This window comes from Myxine glutinosa, chromosome 13 (assembly GCF_964187855.1).
Source record: "Myxine glutinosa chromosome 13, kmMyxGlut1.1, whole genome shotgun sequence".
NCBI lineage: Eukaryota > Metazoa > Chordata > Myxini > Myxiniformes > Myxinidae > Myxine > Myxine glutinosa.
Genome location: NC_136273.1, coordinates 9,597,939 through 9,617,749, shown reverse-complemented (window position 1 = coordinate 9,617,749; position 19,811 = coordinate 9,597,939). Strand labels below are relative to the sequence as shown.

Here is a 19,811-nt window from a genome sequence, read left to right as displayed (position 1 = left end):
ATCAAAAGGCACTTGGAAACTGGAGGAAACTCTGACAGGAAGAGGTCTGGCAGACCCAAAGCCACAACAGAATCAGAAGACAAGTTTCTGAGAGTCAACAGCTTGCGTGATAGGCGGCTCACAGGACAATAGCTTCAAGCACAGCTTAACACTGGTCGAAGTAAGCAAGTCTCAGTTTCCACTGTGAAGAGAAGACTTTGAGCTGCAGGTTTGACAGGTCGAGTGGCAGTAAGAAAGCCATTGCTAAGATGGCAAAATAAGAAAAAGAGGCTTGCCTGGGCCATGAAGCACTGCCAGTGGACTACTGAAGACTGTAAATTTCATAATTTTCAATAATTTCAATAAATTTCAATAATTTCAATAAAATGTAAATTTCAAAAAAAACTTGAAAAATTGAGGTGTTCTAAAACTTTTGACCGGTAGTGTACATACTTGCACTAAGAGAGAGCATTCCCCAAGCTATCGATTTGAGTCATAAATTTGTCTCGTAGAACTTTAACAGCACCAAATATTATACCTTGTTCATACGAACACCTATTTTTATTTTTGCTCAAATTATCTTGTGTTCTGTTCCCTGAATTTAACGGTGTAAACAAAGCCTACATTCATTAACAGAGTTGATGCTGTACTTCATTATGGTATACTAGCAGAAGTACCCGGCATTGCCGGGCGGGGGAGGGGAGGGGAACGGGGGGAGAGCGAGCCCCTTGGTAAAGCGAGCGATTTTTTTTTTCATAGCGTCATAGCATTCATAGCGTTCATAGCGTCATATCGTTCATAGCGTTCATAGCGTTTCATAGCGATTTTTTTTTTCATAGCGTCATAGCGTTCATAGCGTCATAGCGTTCATAGCGTCATAGCGTCATCACGTGATCGCTCTGAGCGAATCAGCGCCCACCTGCTCTGATTCCGTTGATTCCGTGCGCTGAGGTAAATATGAATAAAAAATATGGATCGTCAAATATTTTGAGTTCGGCCATGTTCGTCCCAGGCTCAATGGCCATGTCTATGCCAAATATCAAGCACGTAAGCCTCTCCGTTTAGGAGTCTATCGGTAACATTACACACACACACACACACACACACACACACACACACACACACACACACACACACACACACACACACACACACACACACACACACACACACACACACACACACACAAACTGTGTTTTATATATATAGATTATCCTCATATTAATTTTAAAAAAAAAAAAAAAAAAAAAGGACGGCTCATTCTTCCACAAATCCAGATCGTTTAGATTTTGCCATCAAATTTATCCCTCCTCACGAATGACGAACCAAACAAATGTTTTGCTGCATCCAAAATGCTGACTCATTTAAGAATGGATCTCATTTCAGCTTGGACTTGTTATCAAAGTGAACATGTGACCTGCCAACATGAACGGGTCATATGCCCAACAGAACATGAAATTTTTATTCTTACATACAGCGTCGTCTTTAACCCTGGTGTTGGGCTAGCGGCTAGGGTGTCAGCTTAGGATCCTAGGATCCTGGGTTCGAATCCCGGTCGATCGCTGAATTAACGCCAGGGGGGTTGACTCAGCCTGTCATCCTTCCGAGGTCGGCTAATTGAGGACCAGTTCACTGGTAATTCCCTGTTTGTCGTTAAAGGCGGCAAAAAGGGTTGGCGTCAGGAAGGGCATCCGGCCGTAAAACATTGCTTCAAAAAGGGGACCGAAAAACAACAACAACAACCACAGTTCCCGAAAAAGGCCAACCCCCGCTTGCAGGGAAAAATGGCCTCTAAAGGTGGTTTTTTTTTTTTTTTTTACATACAGCACGTCCATATAATAAAACTTTGCTTGCAATGTGTCTCTATCGATTGCAGCTCAGCAGAAGCAAAGTTACATTACTGCCACGGAGTGACGAAGGTTGGTATTACAGGTGGGCACAAGGAGGCTTCGCGATATGGGAGTGGTTGGGCCTGGCAAGGACATACGCGCAACTTTGGAATTGGCCCACGCATCAAACATCGTAGGGCAATTTTAAGGAAGTAAATGGACCAGACAAAAGCACCTGGCCCCAGTCACGGGAAAAGTTTAATGTATCAATTTAAATGATTTCATGGCCTTCAAAAAGGTTAATTGTGTTGCACTCTTGGCTACACTTAGAGCCAAAACTCTGAGCTTCTTAACCACCCACCGTGAAGTGGTTGGTGCAACATCGGACGGTGGAGGTCGGAACTGTCGAAAAAGAATGTCAAATATCCTGCTTGCGAAAAAACATTTAGCATCAACATTATTCATGCATGTTCTCCAGTAATTTAAAAAGTGGAATATTGAGCTTTGCCCATGAGCATGGTATGAAGGTATTGGAAAGGGTGTTGGAGAGGAGGATAAGGATGAAAGTGAAGATCGACAAAATGCAGTTTGGATTTATGCCAGGAAGAGGAACGACAGACGCGCTTTTCATTGTGAGGCAGTTGCAGGAGACGTACAGTCATACATGGAGAAAAGGAAGAACTTGTTTCTTGGGTTTGTTGATCTGGAGAAAGCATTCGATAGGGTTCCACGTGAAGTAGTGACATGGGCATTGAGGAAGTTAGGAGTGGAGGAATGGTTGATCAGAGTAGTGATGGCAATATATGAGAGAGCACGCACAGCTGCAAGGATGAAGGATGGGAACAGTGGTGAGTTTGAGGTGAAGGTGGGAGGGCATCAGGGGTCGGTACTAAGTCCACTACTATTTGTAGTTGTGATGGAGGTGCTGGCTCAGAACGTAAAGGAGGGTTTACCATGGGAGTTGTTGTATGCAAATGATCTGGTGTTGATTGCAGAAAGTATGGATGGACTGAAGGAGAAAATTAACAAGTGGAAGGAATGTATGGAGACAAAAGGTCTGAAGGTGAATATTGGAAAGACGAAGGTGATGGCAAGTGGTAAAGCATGTGGTGAGGTGGAAAGAACTGGGAAGTGGCCCTGTGCTGTGTGCAGGAAGGGTGTCGGAGTGAACTCCATTCAATGTACAATGTGCGCAGAGTGGGTTCATCAAAAATGTAATGGTCTGAGAGGGGCATTAACCAGTGTGGCAGCTACATCCAAGTGCAAGGTGTGCACAGAGGGAGCTGCAGATGGAGGAAATGTTGAGTTGGATCTTGGAGACGGCATGAAGCTGGAAGATGTGAAAACATTTTGCTACCTGGGAGACATGCTGAATGGAGAAGGTGGATCAGACGAGGCAATGGTGGCTAGAGTGAGATGTGCATGGAAGAGGTTTTGGGAACTGAGTGGCGTGCTGACGAGAAGGGGAGTGTCGTTGAAGCTGAAGGGAAAGGTGTATTCTGCATGTGTGAGAAGTGTTATGATTTATGGGAGCGAGACATGGGTAATGAACGTAGAGCAGCAACGAAGGCTGGAAAGGGATGAAAATGCAAATGGTTTGGTGGATGTGCGGTGTATCGTTGAGAGAGAGGAAGACAAATGATGAATTGCGAAAGATGATGGGAATAGAGCCTGTGATTGATGCTGTAAAGAGAAACAGGTTGAGATGGTTTGGTCATGTGCTGAGGAAGGATGAAAGTGACTGGCTGAAAAGAGTGATGGAAATGAATGTAGAATGAAGTAGAGGATGGGGAAGACCGAGAAAGATATGGCTAAAGGTGGTGGAAGAATAAATGCGGGCAAGGGGGTTAAACATGGGGAGATGCAGAAAATAGGGCAAAATGGAGAAGATTGTCATGGGGACTGCAAGGCTAACCCCCGCTCTAGCAGGGAAAATGGCCTTAAAATGCCTGTTGTGTTGTGTTGCCCATGTGCACGCAGCATGGGAAGTGGCCGCCATAAATGGGAGAAAGACCCCACGGTTCAAAATAGATATATGTTCGGGTCGTGTTTCCCCACGGTTCGTGTTTGCAAGGACCAGTATATGCCTGCGATGGACGCTGTGAGTCCCACTTTGGACTATAGAGCTGTCACACAATGCATAGTGAGCACGCCAACGAAGGGAAGAGATTCGTCCAAGGTGAAGACTCACATCATCATATACAGTCACGTGAAAAAGTAAGTACACCCCATGTAAAGTTTTGACTTTTTCAACATATTTCAACATACAGCTATTTGATCTTCATTTCAACAATATTGATAGATAAAGGTGATATAATATAACAAATATCATGAAACATTTACATTTTGTAGTCCATTGTATAATTTAAATAAACATAAATGCAAATTTAGCATGTGGAAAAAGTAAGTACACCCTTGGCTCTAATAGGTGGTATTGCCCCCTTTGGCAGAAACAACCTCAAGTAGGCGTTTCTTATAACTGTCTACCAGTCTCTGACATCGACTGGGAGAAATTTTTGCCCACTCCTCCATGCAGAATTATTTCAGCTGTGCGATGTTTGAGGGGTTTCTTGCATGCACAGCTCGTTTCAAATCCCCCCCACAACATCTCGATGGGATTTAGATCCGGGCTTTGACTCGGCCATTCCAGAACCTTCCATTTCTTTCTTTTCAGCCATTCCTTGGTGGATTTACTGGTATATTTAGGGTCATTGTCTTGTTGCAAGGTCCACCTTCGGTTGAGCTTCAACTTTCCAACAGATGGCCTCACATTATCCTCAAGCACCCTCTGGTACAATGAAGAATTCATTGTGGATTCTGTGATGGTGAGCTGCCCAGGCCCTGATGCAGCAAAGCCGCCCCAAACCATAATATTTCCACCGCCATGCTTTACAGTTGGTATCAGGTTCTTGTGGTCAAATGCTGTCTTTGGTTTTTGCCAAACATGTCTTCTGGTACTGTGGCCAAATAGCTCTACCTTTGACTCATCTGTCCAGAGCACATTGTTCCAGAAGTGCTGGTCTTTGCCTAGGTGTTCATTGGCAAACTTTAGTCTTGCCCTGATGTTCTTTCTGGACAGAAACGGTTTCCTCCTGGCACACCTCCCATGTAGATCAAATTTGTGCAGCCTCTTTCTAATGGTAGACTCGTGCACTTTGACATCAACAGTGGCAAGAGCTACCTGTAGGTCCCGTGATGACATTCTGGGTTTCTTAGAGACTTCTTTCAGCATCTTGCGGTCTGCTCTCGGGCTGAACTTGCTGGGGCGGCCTGGCCTGAACAAGTTGGCAGTTGTTTGGAATCTTCTCCACTTGTAGATGATCTTCCGGACAGTCGAATGATTGATTTCAAATTGATTGGAGATCTTTTTAAATCCCTTCCCAGACTCGTAGGCATCTATAACCTTCTTTCTGAAGGCCTCAGAGAGCTATTTTGATCTAGGCATGGTGACGCCGCACACTTCAACAACAAAGAGAAAACCAAACTAAATGTCTGAGGTTTAAATAAGACAGGTTCCTCCAATATCCTCTCTAATGATGTTCTAATCATTTGCACCTGAGCTGGTGCACCTGATTCTAATTTTAGGTATTTGAAGTAGTGATAAATGTAGGGGTGTACTTACTTTTTCCACATGCGAAATTTGCATTTATGTTTCTTTAAATTATACAATGGACTACAAAATGTAAATGTTTCATGATATTTGTTGTATTATATCACCTTTATCTTTCAATGTTGTTGAAATGAAGATCAAATAACCGTATGTTGAAATATGTTGAAAAAGTCAAAACTTTACATGGGGTGTACTTACTTTTTCACGTGACTGTATATATAATTGCCATTTTTGCAAGCATACACATTATTCAGGCATAAGTACCAATCACAGAGACAAATTGCATTTGATACAAACAAGTCAAATCTCTATCTCCAAAGATCTTACAGCACTAAACTCGTCTTTAGTGGTGGTTTAACCAAATGCCAACAAGACCTCACCACTCGCCAATAAGTCTGTGCCGGCATGCTGATGTTGTGATCTACATAGCAGGAGACCTCTTGGCATGTTGGAGTCACTGGTGCGGCCACGTTGTGGCTGAAATAAGACGCACAGGTGTACAGACCGTTTGCATGAAACACGTATGTACTATGGCATCGCACACGCAGTTCCAGGATGGCATTCGGCACAGATCGTTTTTCATCTTTGCATTCTCATTTCCTCAGCCATTCACACTTCACATTTGGAATAAAGCTTCATTCGCTTTAAGCCAATACCATCATACATCTTATAATGCTCAGGACGTGTTCTAGAGGAGTGAGTGCCATGTGAAAATAAGTGAGTGCCATGCGTTTGGGGGTGGGGTCTGCTATTGCAGCCATGCTAGACATAATTATAGGCAACCAGGCCTGTGCAGCATGTTTATACATGAACCTAAGCATGCCGGGATGTTATTTGCTTAATTAAGACATGGGCCACACCTGAGTGGAAGCCGTTGCTTGGTGTCCCTCATTTACCCAGGTGTTTCCAATTTTTTTTGGCCACCACCTGTATATTATGCCCCCAAATTCATGTTAACGCAAACAATAACTGCAAATTACATCTATCCCAAACTCCAAAATAAATAAAGCAAATCGTGAGCGGAAAAATAAAAAACAAAAGCAAAGAAAAACACAATACTGTTACCTGTTGAGTATTTTGCCTGACATGCCATGAATGAGCTGAATAACGTCTCCATGTCGAACAGGATGTGGAGGAATATCGACATAGGTGGACTGTCTGATTTTTTTTTTAAACAATAAAAAAAAACAACAACACCAAAACATTAATTCCATGTTGCCCAATGACTCCATTCCGAGAAGGAAGTGGAGGGAGTTTAGGAGAGTTGGAGGTTTACCAAACTTTCATTACCTCCTTGGATCCTTCACAATCCACCAGTTATTGACATCCTTGAAAGGATAACAGGTCACCTGCTGCTGGTGAGAACTGCCTCGTCCATCTTGGTACCTACAGGTACACACACAGTTACAAGCAATCAATAGTTACACAATACGATGAATATAAAGTCTCATCTCATGAGCAGAGTCAGTGCTTCGGCAAACTGCTCAACTGATACCTGGCAAGGAAGAGAAAATCCGGAATGCATCATACAAAGGGTGTGGGAATAATCTTTCTACAGTATATAAAACGGAAAAACACGGTCGGTCCGTGAAGGCGTGACGCCTCGGCATGTCTTTTAATTTCGTACTGTTTGAATGTCATTTGCACCCTGACCAAATCTATTAATTGCGTAAAATTGGAACGTGCCTTTTAAACCTTTCGACTGTTGACACCCGTTAGACCCTTTGAAGACCCTTTATATGCAGTTAGACATTTATATCCTTTAGACCCACCACTCTATACCTTTAGACCCACCCCTCTATACCTTTAAACCCATTGACACCCAGAAGACCCCGAAAGACCCAAAGACAGATTAGAACCTCAAGACCCCCATAAAACCCAAACCCTTAGACCCCAAAATCCTAAGATCCCTAACACCCCAACACCCTTTAAGACCCCTAAGATCCTGAACATCCCTAAGATACTTAAGACCACCCCCCCCCCCCCCTCCCAAGACCATTAAGACCACCCTCAAGACCATAAAGACCCCCTGGAAACCCTTAATACCCTTCCGCCCTCACCCCCCAAGATCATTGTTATTACCCCCAAGGTCCTTAAAACCCCAAGACCTTTAAGATCCCTTAAGACCCATTTTACCTTTAAGGCCCTTTTAATATCATTAGACCCCTTCACACTTGAGACATTTATACCCTTAAGACCCCACATACCATTTACAAGCCCTCAAGTCCCTCGACTCCCTTTAGACCCCTTAGCTTAGACCTTAGCAGCATTAAGACCCCTTTGCACCCTTCACACATGTTAGAGAGCTTGGACCCGTTATCATTCAGAGCTTTAGACCACTTGGGCCTTTTCAACATGCTTGAGAGATTGGACCCTTTCAACCCCTTAGACCCTGACTACTATTGGAAAGTACCCTTTCGACCAGGGGTAGGCAAATTACGATCCGGAGGTTGGACCCTTTCAACCCCTTAGACCCTGACTACTATTGGAAAGTACCCTTTCGACCAGGGGTAGGCAAATTACGATCCGGAGGTTGGACCCTTTCAACCCCTTAGACCCTGACTACTATTGGAAAGTACCCTTTCGACCAGGGGTAGGCAAATTACGATCCGGAGGTTGGACCCTTTCAACGCCTCAGATCCTGACTACTATTGGAAAGTACCCTTTAGACCAGGGGTAGGCAAATTACGATCCGGAGGTTGGACCCTTTCAACGCCTTAGATCCTGACTACTATTGGAAAGTACCTTTTAGACCAGGGGTAGGCAAATTACGATCCGGAGGTTGGACCCTTTCAACCCCTCAGATCCTGACTACTATTGGAAAGTACCCTTTAGACCAGGGGTAGGCAAATTACGATCCGGAGGTTGGACCCTTTCAACGCCTTAGATCCTGACTACTATTGGAAAGTACCTTTTAGACCAGGGGTAGGCAAATTACGATCCGGAGGTTGGACCCTTTCAACCCCTCAGATCCTGACTACTATTGGAAAGTACCCTTTAGACCAGGGGTAGGCAAATTACGATCCGGAGGTTGGACCCTTTCAACCCCTCAGATCCTGACTACGATTGGAAAGTACCCTTTAGACCAGGGGTAGGCAAATTACGATCCGGAGGTTGGACCCTTTCAACCCCTAAGGTCCTGACTACGATTGGAAAGTACCCTTTAGACCAGGGGTAGGCAAATTATGATCCGGAGATTGGACCCTTTCAACCCCTAAGGTCCTGACTACTATTGGAAAGTACCCTTTAGACCAGGGGTAGGCAAAATACGACCCGGAGGCCGGATCTGGCCCATAAATTACTTCTGTCCCGGCCGCCATGACTCCGAGACCAGACTACATTCTTCCACCCTTTAAAAAAACCAGATTGTTGTGTTTTAATCAAAATGGTTATTTTAAACACAGTCGAAGCAATAACATTTGGGGGACTTTTCATTTACTTCATCAGTAAACGCTGTACAGCAGGAAAACAAAGTCCTATGATTGGTTGCTATGATTACGTTACTAATCATAGCAACAAATGGTTTATCACTGGAGTCGTGCGAAAATTAGCGATATAGTCATCGGTTTTGCAGGAATGGAATTCGCCTTTGTCGCACTTCAGTGGATGGATACAAACACGAGTTTATCGAAGAAGAGAAACGTGGACGCTGAACACAGAGTCTTTAACAAGGAGTTGACTTCAAAATACTTCTTTGCAGATGGAGCAGGGCAAGCTGTGTGCTTAGTTTGCAAAGAAAGTATCGCCGTATTGAAAAACACAACTTGAACCGACACTTCGCCTTCATAATACTTCCAAGAACCATGCTATATATCGACATATTATAGCATGAGAGGGTGGGGCACGTGAGAGGGTATCAATAAAGCCTCCATGTTGTAAACTGTGAATCAGCGTCTCCTTATTACGTAGCACAAGGGTGGTGTATAAAACTGCTTCAGAACGGCTAAACTAACCGGACTTTTTAAAACATTCTTCAAAATCATTATTTTATGGAAATTGAAGTAAATACTTGAACAATGTGGGGTATCGTCTTCTATGAACTCTCGAGTTACCTCCGCAACCGAAGGTGGATGGAGGTGATGTGTTTAGCTTTATCTTGTTCACAGACAGACAAACAAACAGACATCTCGAAACGTGGACTGACACAGACTAAATTTAGCAGAGATGCAGCGTGTGTGACACGGACGAAATTATTAGATTTTGGTGAAGATCCGGATTCGGATCCGGCTACGAGAATTTTTTTTTTTGTGATTCTTCATCATTGGGAGATAGGGCCAAAAACGATGCATAGCAGGATATCTCAAAACGTTGTGGACGGATTTGGACGAAGCTTGGTGGACAGGTTGTGTGTGTGACAAGGAAGAACAGATTCGGTTTTGGTGAAGATTTGAATCCGGATCAGAGAATTTTTCAAGTGATTCTTCACCATTGAGTGATAGTAAAGCGCGGCGTTACGCGCGCTGCTTGCGAGCAAGGAGGAAGCGGACAAGCGGTAACTTATAAGCGTCTTTATTTCAGGAGCTCACTGTAACACTGGCGCGCTCCGGCTCCGGGCTGCGCACCCGGTGTATATCATGAGGCCACGCCTACCCCTCGGGCGTGGCCACCGCCCACTTGGTGCGCGGAATGATGTCACCACGCCAGTGGGCTTTTGTGTCCGCCACAATAGGCCTAAAACCGATATATAGCACGATACCTCTAAAAGTTATAGACGGATTTGGACGAAAGTTGGTGGAGAGGTTGGGTGCGTTACAAGAACGAATCTGTTCGTTTTGGTGAAGATCTCGATATGGATTCGGATACGAGAAATTTTTTTGTTGTTTTTTAAAAGTGATTCTTCACCATTGAGAGATCGGGTGAAAAGCGATATATAACATGATATTTTAAAATGTTATGGACAAGTTATGAATAAACTAGGTGGAAGAGTTGGTTAGGTGACAAGAATAAGCAGATTAGATTTTGGTTCAGGTCTGAATCCAGATCCGGCCTATCAGTGGGATACAAAACATAAAGTGTTCAGCCTGGCGGAGGTATGCGCTCTACCGAGTGCCGTTCCAGTTGTTTTTGTTATTTGTTAATGCACAGTACAAAAAACACATTTTAAGCATTATAAATTGAGGAGGGAGTAACACAAATAATGAGCAAGAAATCATTTACAGAAGGTCCAACGATGTCTTTCATTTAACAATGCGTTATATTTAAATGAGAACCTTCCACAAGGTTCTTCTCTGACGCCATCAAGGTACCCACGAAGTACTTTGCATTCTGACTTTTTTAAGACGTACATGATGGGATATAGCTCCTGATGCGAGTGAAGCCAGCATGGCAGCGGCTGATGGTGTGTGCTGCGAAGTGTCACCTGAGAGCCATATGCTATTACAAGTGGCTGTCCATGTGTCACACGTGCCAGCCCACCCTGTACACATAAACATCACTGTGAACATTTAGCCACTCAAAGAATGTAATACATAGTAATGCAAAACAAGTGCATCATGTGGTTTGTCGATCAAGTCAAGCACACGTGCACGCACGTATTTGTTACTACTCGGCCAGGGCCAGAATCGAGCCACCGACCTCCCAGAATCAGAGCGGCCATTTTAAACATTATGCCACCGGGTAAAAATGATTTTAGGTTTACCTTGCCCCAATATCTGCTGCATCGTATGGGGTATCGTCAAATAACTTCACAATCATCCTCGTCCTCAAGAGATAAAAGATGAAAGAAAACATCATGGTAAGCCATGTGTACCTGGAGACTGGCCTGGAAGGCACTCGTCATCATGTGATCATGAGGCCCAGCATGCCACAGCAGATTGAAGTGAAGGCAAAACATTGCGAGGTAGAGCACAGCTGGCCAAAGCACCATCCCCAGGAGCTGGGCCAGAATGTGGCATGTTATGCGTAGCTGAGGATACAGGGCAATGGCGTGTTAAATACAACAAGGGCAGATTAAACTTTTGGAAATCAAATGGTCCAAAATATTAAGTGGTTGATGGAGACAGGAAGTGTTGGACTGCAGATGGTCAAACTCAGTTTTATACCTTACATAGAAACCGCCGACACCGCAAGCTTCAATGGAATAAATGGGATATGAAAAACAAGAGCGAGAATTGCATTGCAATACATGTCCCCTACGGGTGTGATTTTTCCCAAGTCCAAAAATGGCATAACTCTGTGGAAAATTGGTGAAACACCCCAAAACTCAAACTTGTTCTGCAACTTATCATTCGGCCAGGTACCAAGTTTCAGTTGAATATGTTAAAGGGGGAGGGCGGAGAGTCTGGAAAATCACAGGTGGGACAGACTGAAAATGTCTCGAAAGCAAACCGAAAGTCCCCTTCGGTGGAAACTGCGAGGGGACTAATAATCAGTTAATGACTTTGGCTGCTCAACCATCCTGGTTTGTGATACCAAAATGGCTGGCAAAGAATAGAAAGGAACCGCCTTTAGAGGCCATTTTTTCCCACAAAGCGGGGGTTGGCCTTTTTCGGGCACCGTGGTCCCCTTTTTGAAGCAATGTTTTACGGCCGGATGCCCTTCCTGCCGCCAACCCTGTTAGTCGCCTCTTGTGACACACAGGGAATTACCAGTGAAATGGTACTCAATTTGCCGACCTCGGAAGGACGACAGGCTGAGTCAACCCCCCTGGCGTTAATTCAGCGATCGACCGGGATTCGAACCCAGGATCCTGGGATCCCAAGCCGGCACCCTAACCGCGAAGTCAACACCAGGCTTGGCTGGCAAGGAATGTCATAATAAAAGCAATGTTGGATTTAGCATTTCTAAAAGAACTGAAGCAACAACAAACCTTCAGTCAAAATTGTTTTTGGAAATTTTTCTTCACATAAGAAGTATATTTTCACACCTTTAGATGGAAAACAAAGAGCAGTCTCACCTGTTTATATGAAATACAGTCTACTTGTCCTACAGAACCGCTGAATGCTAAGTATCCTTGTAGACCAAGGACATTTGGGGTTTACAAAACTGAACGAGACTCATGGAAGTGGAAGGTGATGAAGGGGGAGAAAGGTAAGAAGTTGAGAACACACCAATAACAGGACAGTGACATAATGCACCAAGCGAGGCAACGGAACAAACGTGTAAATTAAAGAAGGAAAGAACTAAGGAACTACACCTGCTAGATAAAGGTGGGTTTGGTTGCGCGAGGGGGACGGGACAGGACGGGATGTGGGAGAAAGTGTGTGTACGTCAGGTGTGTGTTTCTTACATTTTGTCAAACATTTTAAGAGCTTGAACATGGAGTAATCAGCTCAGTCTGAGAATGTCTCGACTCAACTACATTAATACTCCACACACGTAGAGCATGGCACTCACCTACATTAATACCCCACACATGTAGAGCATGGCACTCACCTACATTAATACTCCACACACGTAGAGCATGGCACTCACCTACATTAATACTCCACACATGTAGAGCATGGCACTCACCTACATTAATACTCCACACATGTAGAGCATGGCACTCACCTACATTAATACTCCTCACATGTAGAGCATGGGACTCAACTACATTAATACTCCACACATGTAGAGCATGGCACTCACCTACATTAATACTCCTCACATGTAGAGCATGGGACTCAACTACATTAATACTCCACACATGTAGAGCATGGCACTCACCTACATTAATACTCCACACATGTAGAGCATGGCACTCACCTACATTAATACCCCACACATGTAGAGCATGGCACTCACCTACATTAATACTCCACACATGTAGAGCATGGCACTCACCAACATTAATACACCACACATGTAGAGCATGGCACTCACCTACATTAATACTCCACACATGTAGAGCATGGCACTCACCTACATTAATACTCCTCACATGTAGAGCATGGGACTCAACTACATTAATACTCCACACATGTAGAGCATGGCACTCACCTACATTAATACCCCACACATGTAGAGCATGGCACTCACCTACATTAATACTCCACACATGTAGAGCATGGGACTCAACTACATTAATACACCACACATGTAGAGCATGGCACTCACCTACATTAATACTCCACACATGTAGAGCATGGGACTCAACTACATTAATACCCCACACATGTAGAGCATGGCACTCACCTACATTAATACTCCACACATGTAGAGCATGGCACTCACCAACATTAATACACCACACATGTAGAGCATGGCACTCACCTACATTAATACTCCACACATGTAGAGCATGGCACTCACCTACATTAATACTCCTCACATGTAGAGCATGGGACTCAACTACATTAATACCCCACACATGTAGAGCATGGTTTGCATACCATACATCTCCCCATTTGTACTATTTTGAGATTTCCTTCATCTGCAGATTGATTGGACCCTCAAGACTTACTTACTTATTAGTCTTGAGGGTCCAAACAATCTGCAGATGAAGGAAATCTCAAAATAGTACAAATGGGGAGATGTATGGTATGCAAACCATGCTCTCCATGTGTGGGGTATTAATGTAGTTAACACAGCAGATTTTCATGAACTTACGTGTGACAAGGATCGGTCACCAATGATGCTCCAGGTCTCCGTAGCACCAAAAATCATCAGAAGGAAGCAGGTGAACAGACCTACATATTTTACACTGAAACACACACAAAACCATTCTCTAACAATATGTACATGAGAAAGTGACAAATGCTAACTCTGTACTTACAATAGCACCAATTCCATTATCGTTAGTCTTAAGTGTCCATTAAATAAAACGTGCATGAGAGGATGACTTCAAGTACCTCGGGAGTGAACCTGACATTATATATGACCAGAGCATACTGCAAAACTGGAGATTTTTGGAAGTGCCGAGAAAGATTTGTTCTCTATGGTGTTCCGGTATATAACTCGACTGAAACAAAATAAAAGTTTGAAAGGCGGGAGAAAAAAGAAAAAATTCCCGAAGTTTACCGCCGATGATGCACCGTCTTTTACACCACCTTATAACACCTTAAATTAGTTATTCGGGCCCGTTTGTCTTTTATGACATCCCTAGGAACAGTAACTTTCCTGTTTGGAATGATTTTCAGTTTTGTTTGATTGCCAGAGAGGCAAAAAGACAAACAATGACCTCACTCCTCTGTGCTCATACTTGCTCGGGCCAAAGATTCCGTGCAATTTGCCAAATTCAGAGCAAAAGTACTGCCAAATTGCAGGTTTGTGTTCCCATTCATCTTCTACAGTGATCAAAATATAACATTAAAATGAAATCAAGTTGTTCCTCCATCATAAACTGACGTCCGTAGCCAGACAGTCAGACAGACAAACAAATATAAAAAGTGAACCAATTGCTTCACGTGTGGTGTAATAAGCAAAACAACAGGGCCTTATGGGAGTTTCAAAGTGAAAGTGCACTCGTACCCAACAGCAGCAAACATCGCCATCCCACAGAGGAGAAGCCAAGCCCACCAGGTTCGAGAGAAAGGCCTACGCAGAATGGCACAGGAAATGCAAGTTGAGACTGAAAATAACAAAACTTGCAAGTGATGTAGCAGCAATGGAGGTGAAAAAAAGGAAAGTGGAGATGTACCGAGTTTTTTGCATGCTGCGGAACTTGAGGAAAGCCACAATGGCCAGGAAGGAAAAGCAGATCAAAATGGACTCCATGAGCATAAATCGAGACTGTGTTAGAAGAGCATTGTCTAGTACAAAAACGGAAACAAAAATATGAGAGAAAAGCAGAAGGTACAAATGGAGCAGCACAGACCTCACAATACACACATTAGAAATAGTCTGAAATGCCAATAAATAAATAAATACAAACATCAAATGCAAATTAATTCTGAGGTGGCATTCCCAATTGTATTGTTACTGCATTATTGTTCGATTCCCTCAACAAGTCTCCTCATTGGCTTAAATTAGCACGGCACGCAGATGCTAGATTTGTACAATGTGTAAGTAAACACGATCATGTTTCCAATATCCTACAACACTACGTTCATTGATAAATGTCCTAACCCGAATGATAAATGGTAAATTCCAATATCATTTCCAATATCTTATAACACTGCAATCTGGTGGTGAAAGAAGGCCGCATTCCAGTGGATTGGGAACTGAGTACCCTCGTCCCTCTATAGAAGGGGAAAGGTGACCCTCTGGAGTGTGGCTCGTACCGAGCGATAAAGTTATTGGAGCATGGAATGAAGGTATTGGAAAGGGTGTTGGAAAGGAGGATAAGGAAGAAAGTGAAGATCGACGAAATGCAGTTTGGATTTATGCCAGGAAGAGGAACGACACACGCTTTTTATTGTGATGCAGTTGCAGGAGAAGTACATGGAGAAGAGGAAGAAGTTGTTTCTTGGGTTTGTTGATCTGGAGAAAGCATTCAATAGGGTTCCACACGAAGTAGTGACATGGGCATTGAGGAAGTTATGAGTGGAGGAATGGTTGATCAGAGTAGTGATGGCAATGTACGAGAGAGAGCGCACAGCTGTAAGGACGAAGGACGGGAACAGTGGTGAGTTTGAGGTGAAGGTGGGAGTGCATCAGGGGTCGGTACTAAGTCCACTACTATTTGTAGCTGTGATGGATGTGCTGGCTCGGAACGTAAAGGAGGGTTTACCGTGGGAGTTGTATGCAGATGATATGGTGTTGATTGGGGAGAGTATGGATGGACTGAAGGAGAAGATGAACAAGTGGAAGGAATGCATGTAGACAAAAGGTCTGAAGGTGAATATCGGAAAGATGAAGGTGATGGCAAGTGGTAAAGCATGTGGTGAGGTGGAAAGAACTGGGAAGTGGCCGTGTGCTGTGTGCAGGAAGGGTGTCGGAGTGAACTCCATTTAATGTACAATGTGCGCTGAGTGGGTTCATCAAAAATGTAGTGGTCTGAGAGGGTCATTAACCAGTGTGGCACCTACATTCAAGTGTAAGGTGTGCACAGAGGGAGCAGCAGATGGAGGAAATGTTGAGTTGGATCTTGGAGATGGCGAGGAGCTGGAAGGTGTGAAAACATTTAGCTACCTAGGAGACATGCTGAACGGAGAAGGTGTGTCAGACTCGGCAACGGTAGCTAGAGTGAGATGTGCATGGAAGAAGTTTTGGGAACTGAGTGGCGTACTGACGAGGAGGGGAGTGTCGTTGAAGCTAAGGGAAAGGCGTATGCTGCATGTGTGAGAAGTGTTATGGTTTATGGGAGCGAGACATGGGTAATGAACGTAGAGCAGCAACGAAGGCTGGAAATGTGAATGGTTCGGTGGATGTGTGGAGTATCGTTGGGAGAGAGGAAGACAAATGATGAATTGCGAAATATGATGGGATTAGAGCCTGTGATTGATGCTGTGAAGAGAAACAGGTTGAAATGGTTTGGTCATGTGTTGAGGAGGATGAAAGTGACTGGTTGAGTAGAGTGATAGAAATGAATGTAGAAGGAAGTAGAGGACGGGGAAGACCGAGAAAGACTTGGCTAAAGGTGGTGGAAGAAGAAATGCGGGCAAGGGGGTTAACAAGGGGAGATGCAGAAAATAGGGCAAAATGGAGAAGATCGTCATGGGGCCCGCAAGGCTAACCCCTGCTCTTGCAGGGAAAATAACATTCGCCAGGATCAATTATTTACGCCTCAAAGGCAATCCAGCCGCCTGAAAGCCGCAAATTGGTTTTTCCAAATGATATGCGGCGGGTCCAAATTCTGACCCGTTCGCGAGTTCTTCAGACTAACCAAATGTGGTTCGAACAGCTGTCCTGTCACCATATGACGTCATCTAATCTATTTATTAGGAGCTCAATGAAGATAAAGATGTCAGAGCACAGAGGCCGATGCATCCACAATGCAGCAGAGACGAATAGGCAGCCAAAGTGTACAGAGAAACAGGTAGGATAAATTGTCAATACGTGATATCGTGACCAACACCACGATATCAGAATAGGTAAACCTGCTGCCTTCACGTTGATATTTTTGACTCACCCAAAATCAGAAGGACGGCAGCAAGACAGGCAGTCATGTGACAATAGCCGAGCTCGAGCAAAATAAGGTATGCCAAAGGAATGACCAGAGAACCGGCAACAGCTGGTATGACACGCATGTGCCACACGGGAACATTGGATGTATATTCTGAGGTGATGAAATAAAAGGAACTGTATCAATCAATCAATTCCTTATATCGTGCTTGGTATTTAGAAGCAAAAACTCAAAGCACTTTACAAAGAAATGAAAAGTTAAGAAGAATAAAAATTACGAAAAAGAATGCCCCCCCCCCCCCCCCCCCCCACATTGGAGGAAGGGCATGTAATTTTCCCACATATATCAATTTAATTATTTCATTCTTTTCATTAATAAAATTGCTTCACTACACCCACAGTGGTGTTTATAATGGAGGACATGGATTTGTCCCCCCCATTGGAGGAAGGCCCTCACGTGTTCAAGGCCGTTGGTGCTCCTATGGTCGGCAGCGAGTGCCCCGGAAGTATTGATGGAAAGTGAGTGGCAATCATATGTGTGGGAAAATTTCATGCTCTGTCAGCGTCACCCAGATAGCTCACTGGTACGGTTCACCTAAGGACCTGGGTTCGATTCCTGGTCTGGGCATGTAATTTTCCCACATATATCAATATAATTATTTAATCCTGCTCATCAATCTAAATGTAAAAAGGCAGAAAATTTTCTTCCCAAGTTGAGGATCATAGCTGAAGAATAACTGATCGTTTAAAATCTTCATCCATATGTGAGGAACGACCATGAGATGTCCATTGTTCGATCACAACTTTCTTGCAGGGGTGTAAAGTTTGAAAATGTTGGCAGGAACCAATTTAGTTTGGGCCTCAGAGAATATCAGCAAAATCTGCTGGTACACGGAGTCAGAAACGTTTTGTCGAGCTAAAAAAGACAAATTGGAACGACGTGAAACAAATTACGAGTCGGCACGATAAGCCTGGAAGCCATATTCCGAATGGGTCGCAAGTCCTTGAGAGGCAAGCAGAGTGATAATAACATAACATCAACATTCTGGGAGCATGGACCCAAGTTAGGCCATCCTACGATTTACGCACAAGTAGATTTAGGCAATACCACACAGATAGATGAAAATAGATTTATAGATTTTTGTAAATATGTAGGATATCGCAAACAGTTGGTTCCATTGTGACACTGAGATCGAATACAGTGGAAGCAGACGTCAGATGGTGATGCGCAAGTTTCCCATTCTGGGAATGAAGCTTTTTAGGGATGGATGAAGGGCCAAGGATCAGCATGTTTGATCAGGATCAGCATCAGGTTTGATAAAGTTAATGGAAATCCATGTTTGTGAATTTTGGAGACGGCAATTCAAGGTTTTGGAAGAGAGCACATTATTGTCAATGCCCCGTCGATCTGAGTATCATCAACACAACAGCGAAGGCTGTTGTCAATGTTGTCAATTCCACAAAATCTGTTCCAAGTCGATGCGGATGAAGAGAAAACACGAGTTGGCCAAGACCAGATCCCGAAGGAACACAAAATAGATAAATTGTCTATTTCCAGTTGCAAACCACAAAAAATATTCGGAATTTCTTTTAATCCCTAATATAAATTTTTTTTAACATTAGGGATCGATAGATCGGGATTTTTTTCCATTTTTTTCCTTGGATCCCTTTCTCTCAGAAAGGTATTATAGACATAAAACAACCACTATGTCTTCTTTAGCTGATGTTGTTCAAGTATGCAGATGCATAACCATCAATGTATTCACTTGAAAAGTTTTCTAGTTTGAAAGTTTAACCACTCATCCAAACTCTCTCTTCCTCATGTGGTGAATTAAACTGTCACCAGGTGGGTCGCCTCAGGTAGCGCTCTCTCTCACCAGCCATGGCACTTCAGCAAAGGACCTCTGCGGCTCCATGGGATACTGGGATAGGCCTATTACGACCGGTTGAGCACGGCATTACAATGCTTAAAAGAGGAAAGCGTCTGTACATGTCCAAATAAAGTTAGCACAACTTAGTTTTTCAAAGTTAACTCTGTGCAAAGGTAAGAAAAAAAAAAAAAACTAGAACAGCACTCTTGGAGGTCGCGACTTCGACCAATATGCCTCCGCCCACATTATTACATCATTATACATACCAAGTTTGATTTAAATCCCTTCAACTGTTCTCAAGTAACATTTTTACCTGACATGACCTCTGATAAACCACCTTTAGAGGCCATTTTTCCCCGCAAAGCGGGGGTTGGCCTTTTTCGGGGACCGTGGTTGTTGTTGTTTTTTTTGGTCCCCTTTTTGAAGCAATGTTTTACGGCCAGATGCCCTTCCTGACGCCAACCCTTTTTGCCGCCTTTAACGACAAACAGGGAATTACCAGTGAGCTGGTACTCAATTAGCCGACCTCGGAAGGATGACAAGCTGAGTCAACCCCCCTGGCGTTAATTCAGCGATTGACCGGGATTCGAACCCAGG

At 43.8% G+C, this 19,811-nt stretch overlaps 1 protein-coding gene across 1 annotated transcript in view; it reads right to left on the bottom strand.

Moving 5' to 3' along the window:
• Positions 1–19,811, bottom strand: part of POMT1 (protein O-mannosyltransferase 1) — an 88,345-nt gene that overhangs the window by 42,104 nt on the left and 26,430 nt on the right. Inside the window, exons 5-13 of the mRNA XM_068133721.2 lie at positions 17,351–17,497; positions 14,978–15,089; positions 14,809–14,874; positions 13,948–14,041; positions 11,168–11,323; positions 10,704–10,834; positions 6,709–6,804; positions 6,484–6,576; positions 5,799–5,895 (exon numbers count right to left, since the gene is read on the bottom strand). Coding sequence (XP_067989822.2) covers positions 5,799–5,895; positions 6,484–6,576; positions 6,709–6,804; positions 10,704–10,834; positions 11,168–11,323; positions 13,948–14,041; positions 14,809–14,874; positions 14,978–15,089; positions 17,351–17,497 — 992 coding nt within the window. The remainder of the gene's footprint in view (positions 1–5,798; positions 5,896–6,483; positions 6,577–6,708; positions 6,805–10,703; positions 10,835–11,167; positions 11,324–13,947; positions 14,042–14,808; positions 14,875–14,977; positions 15,090–17,350; positions 17,498–19,811) is intronic.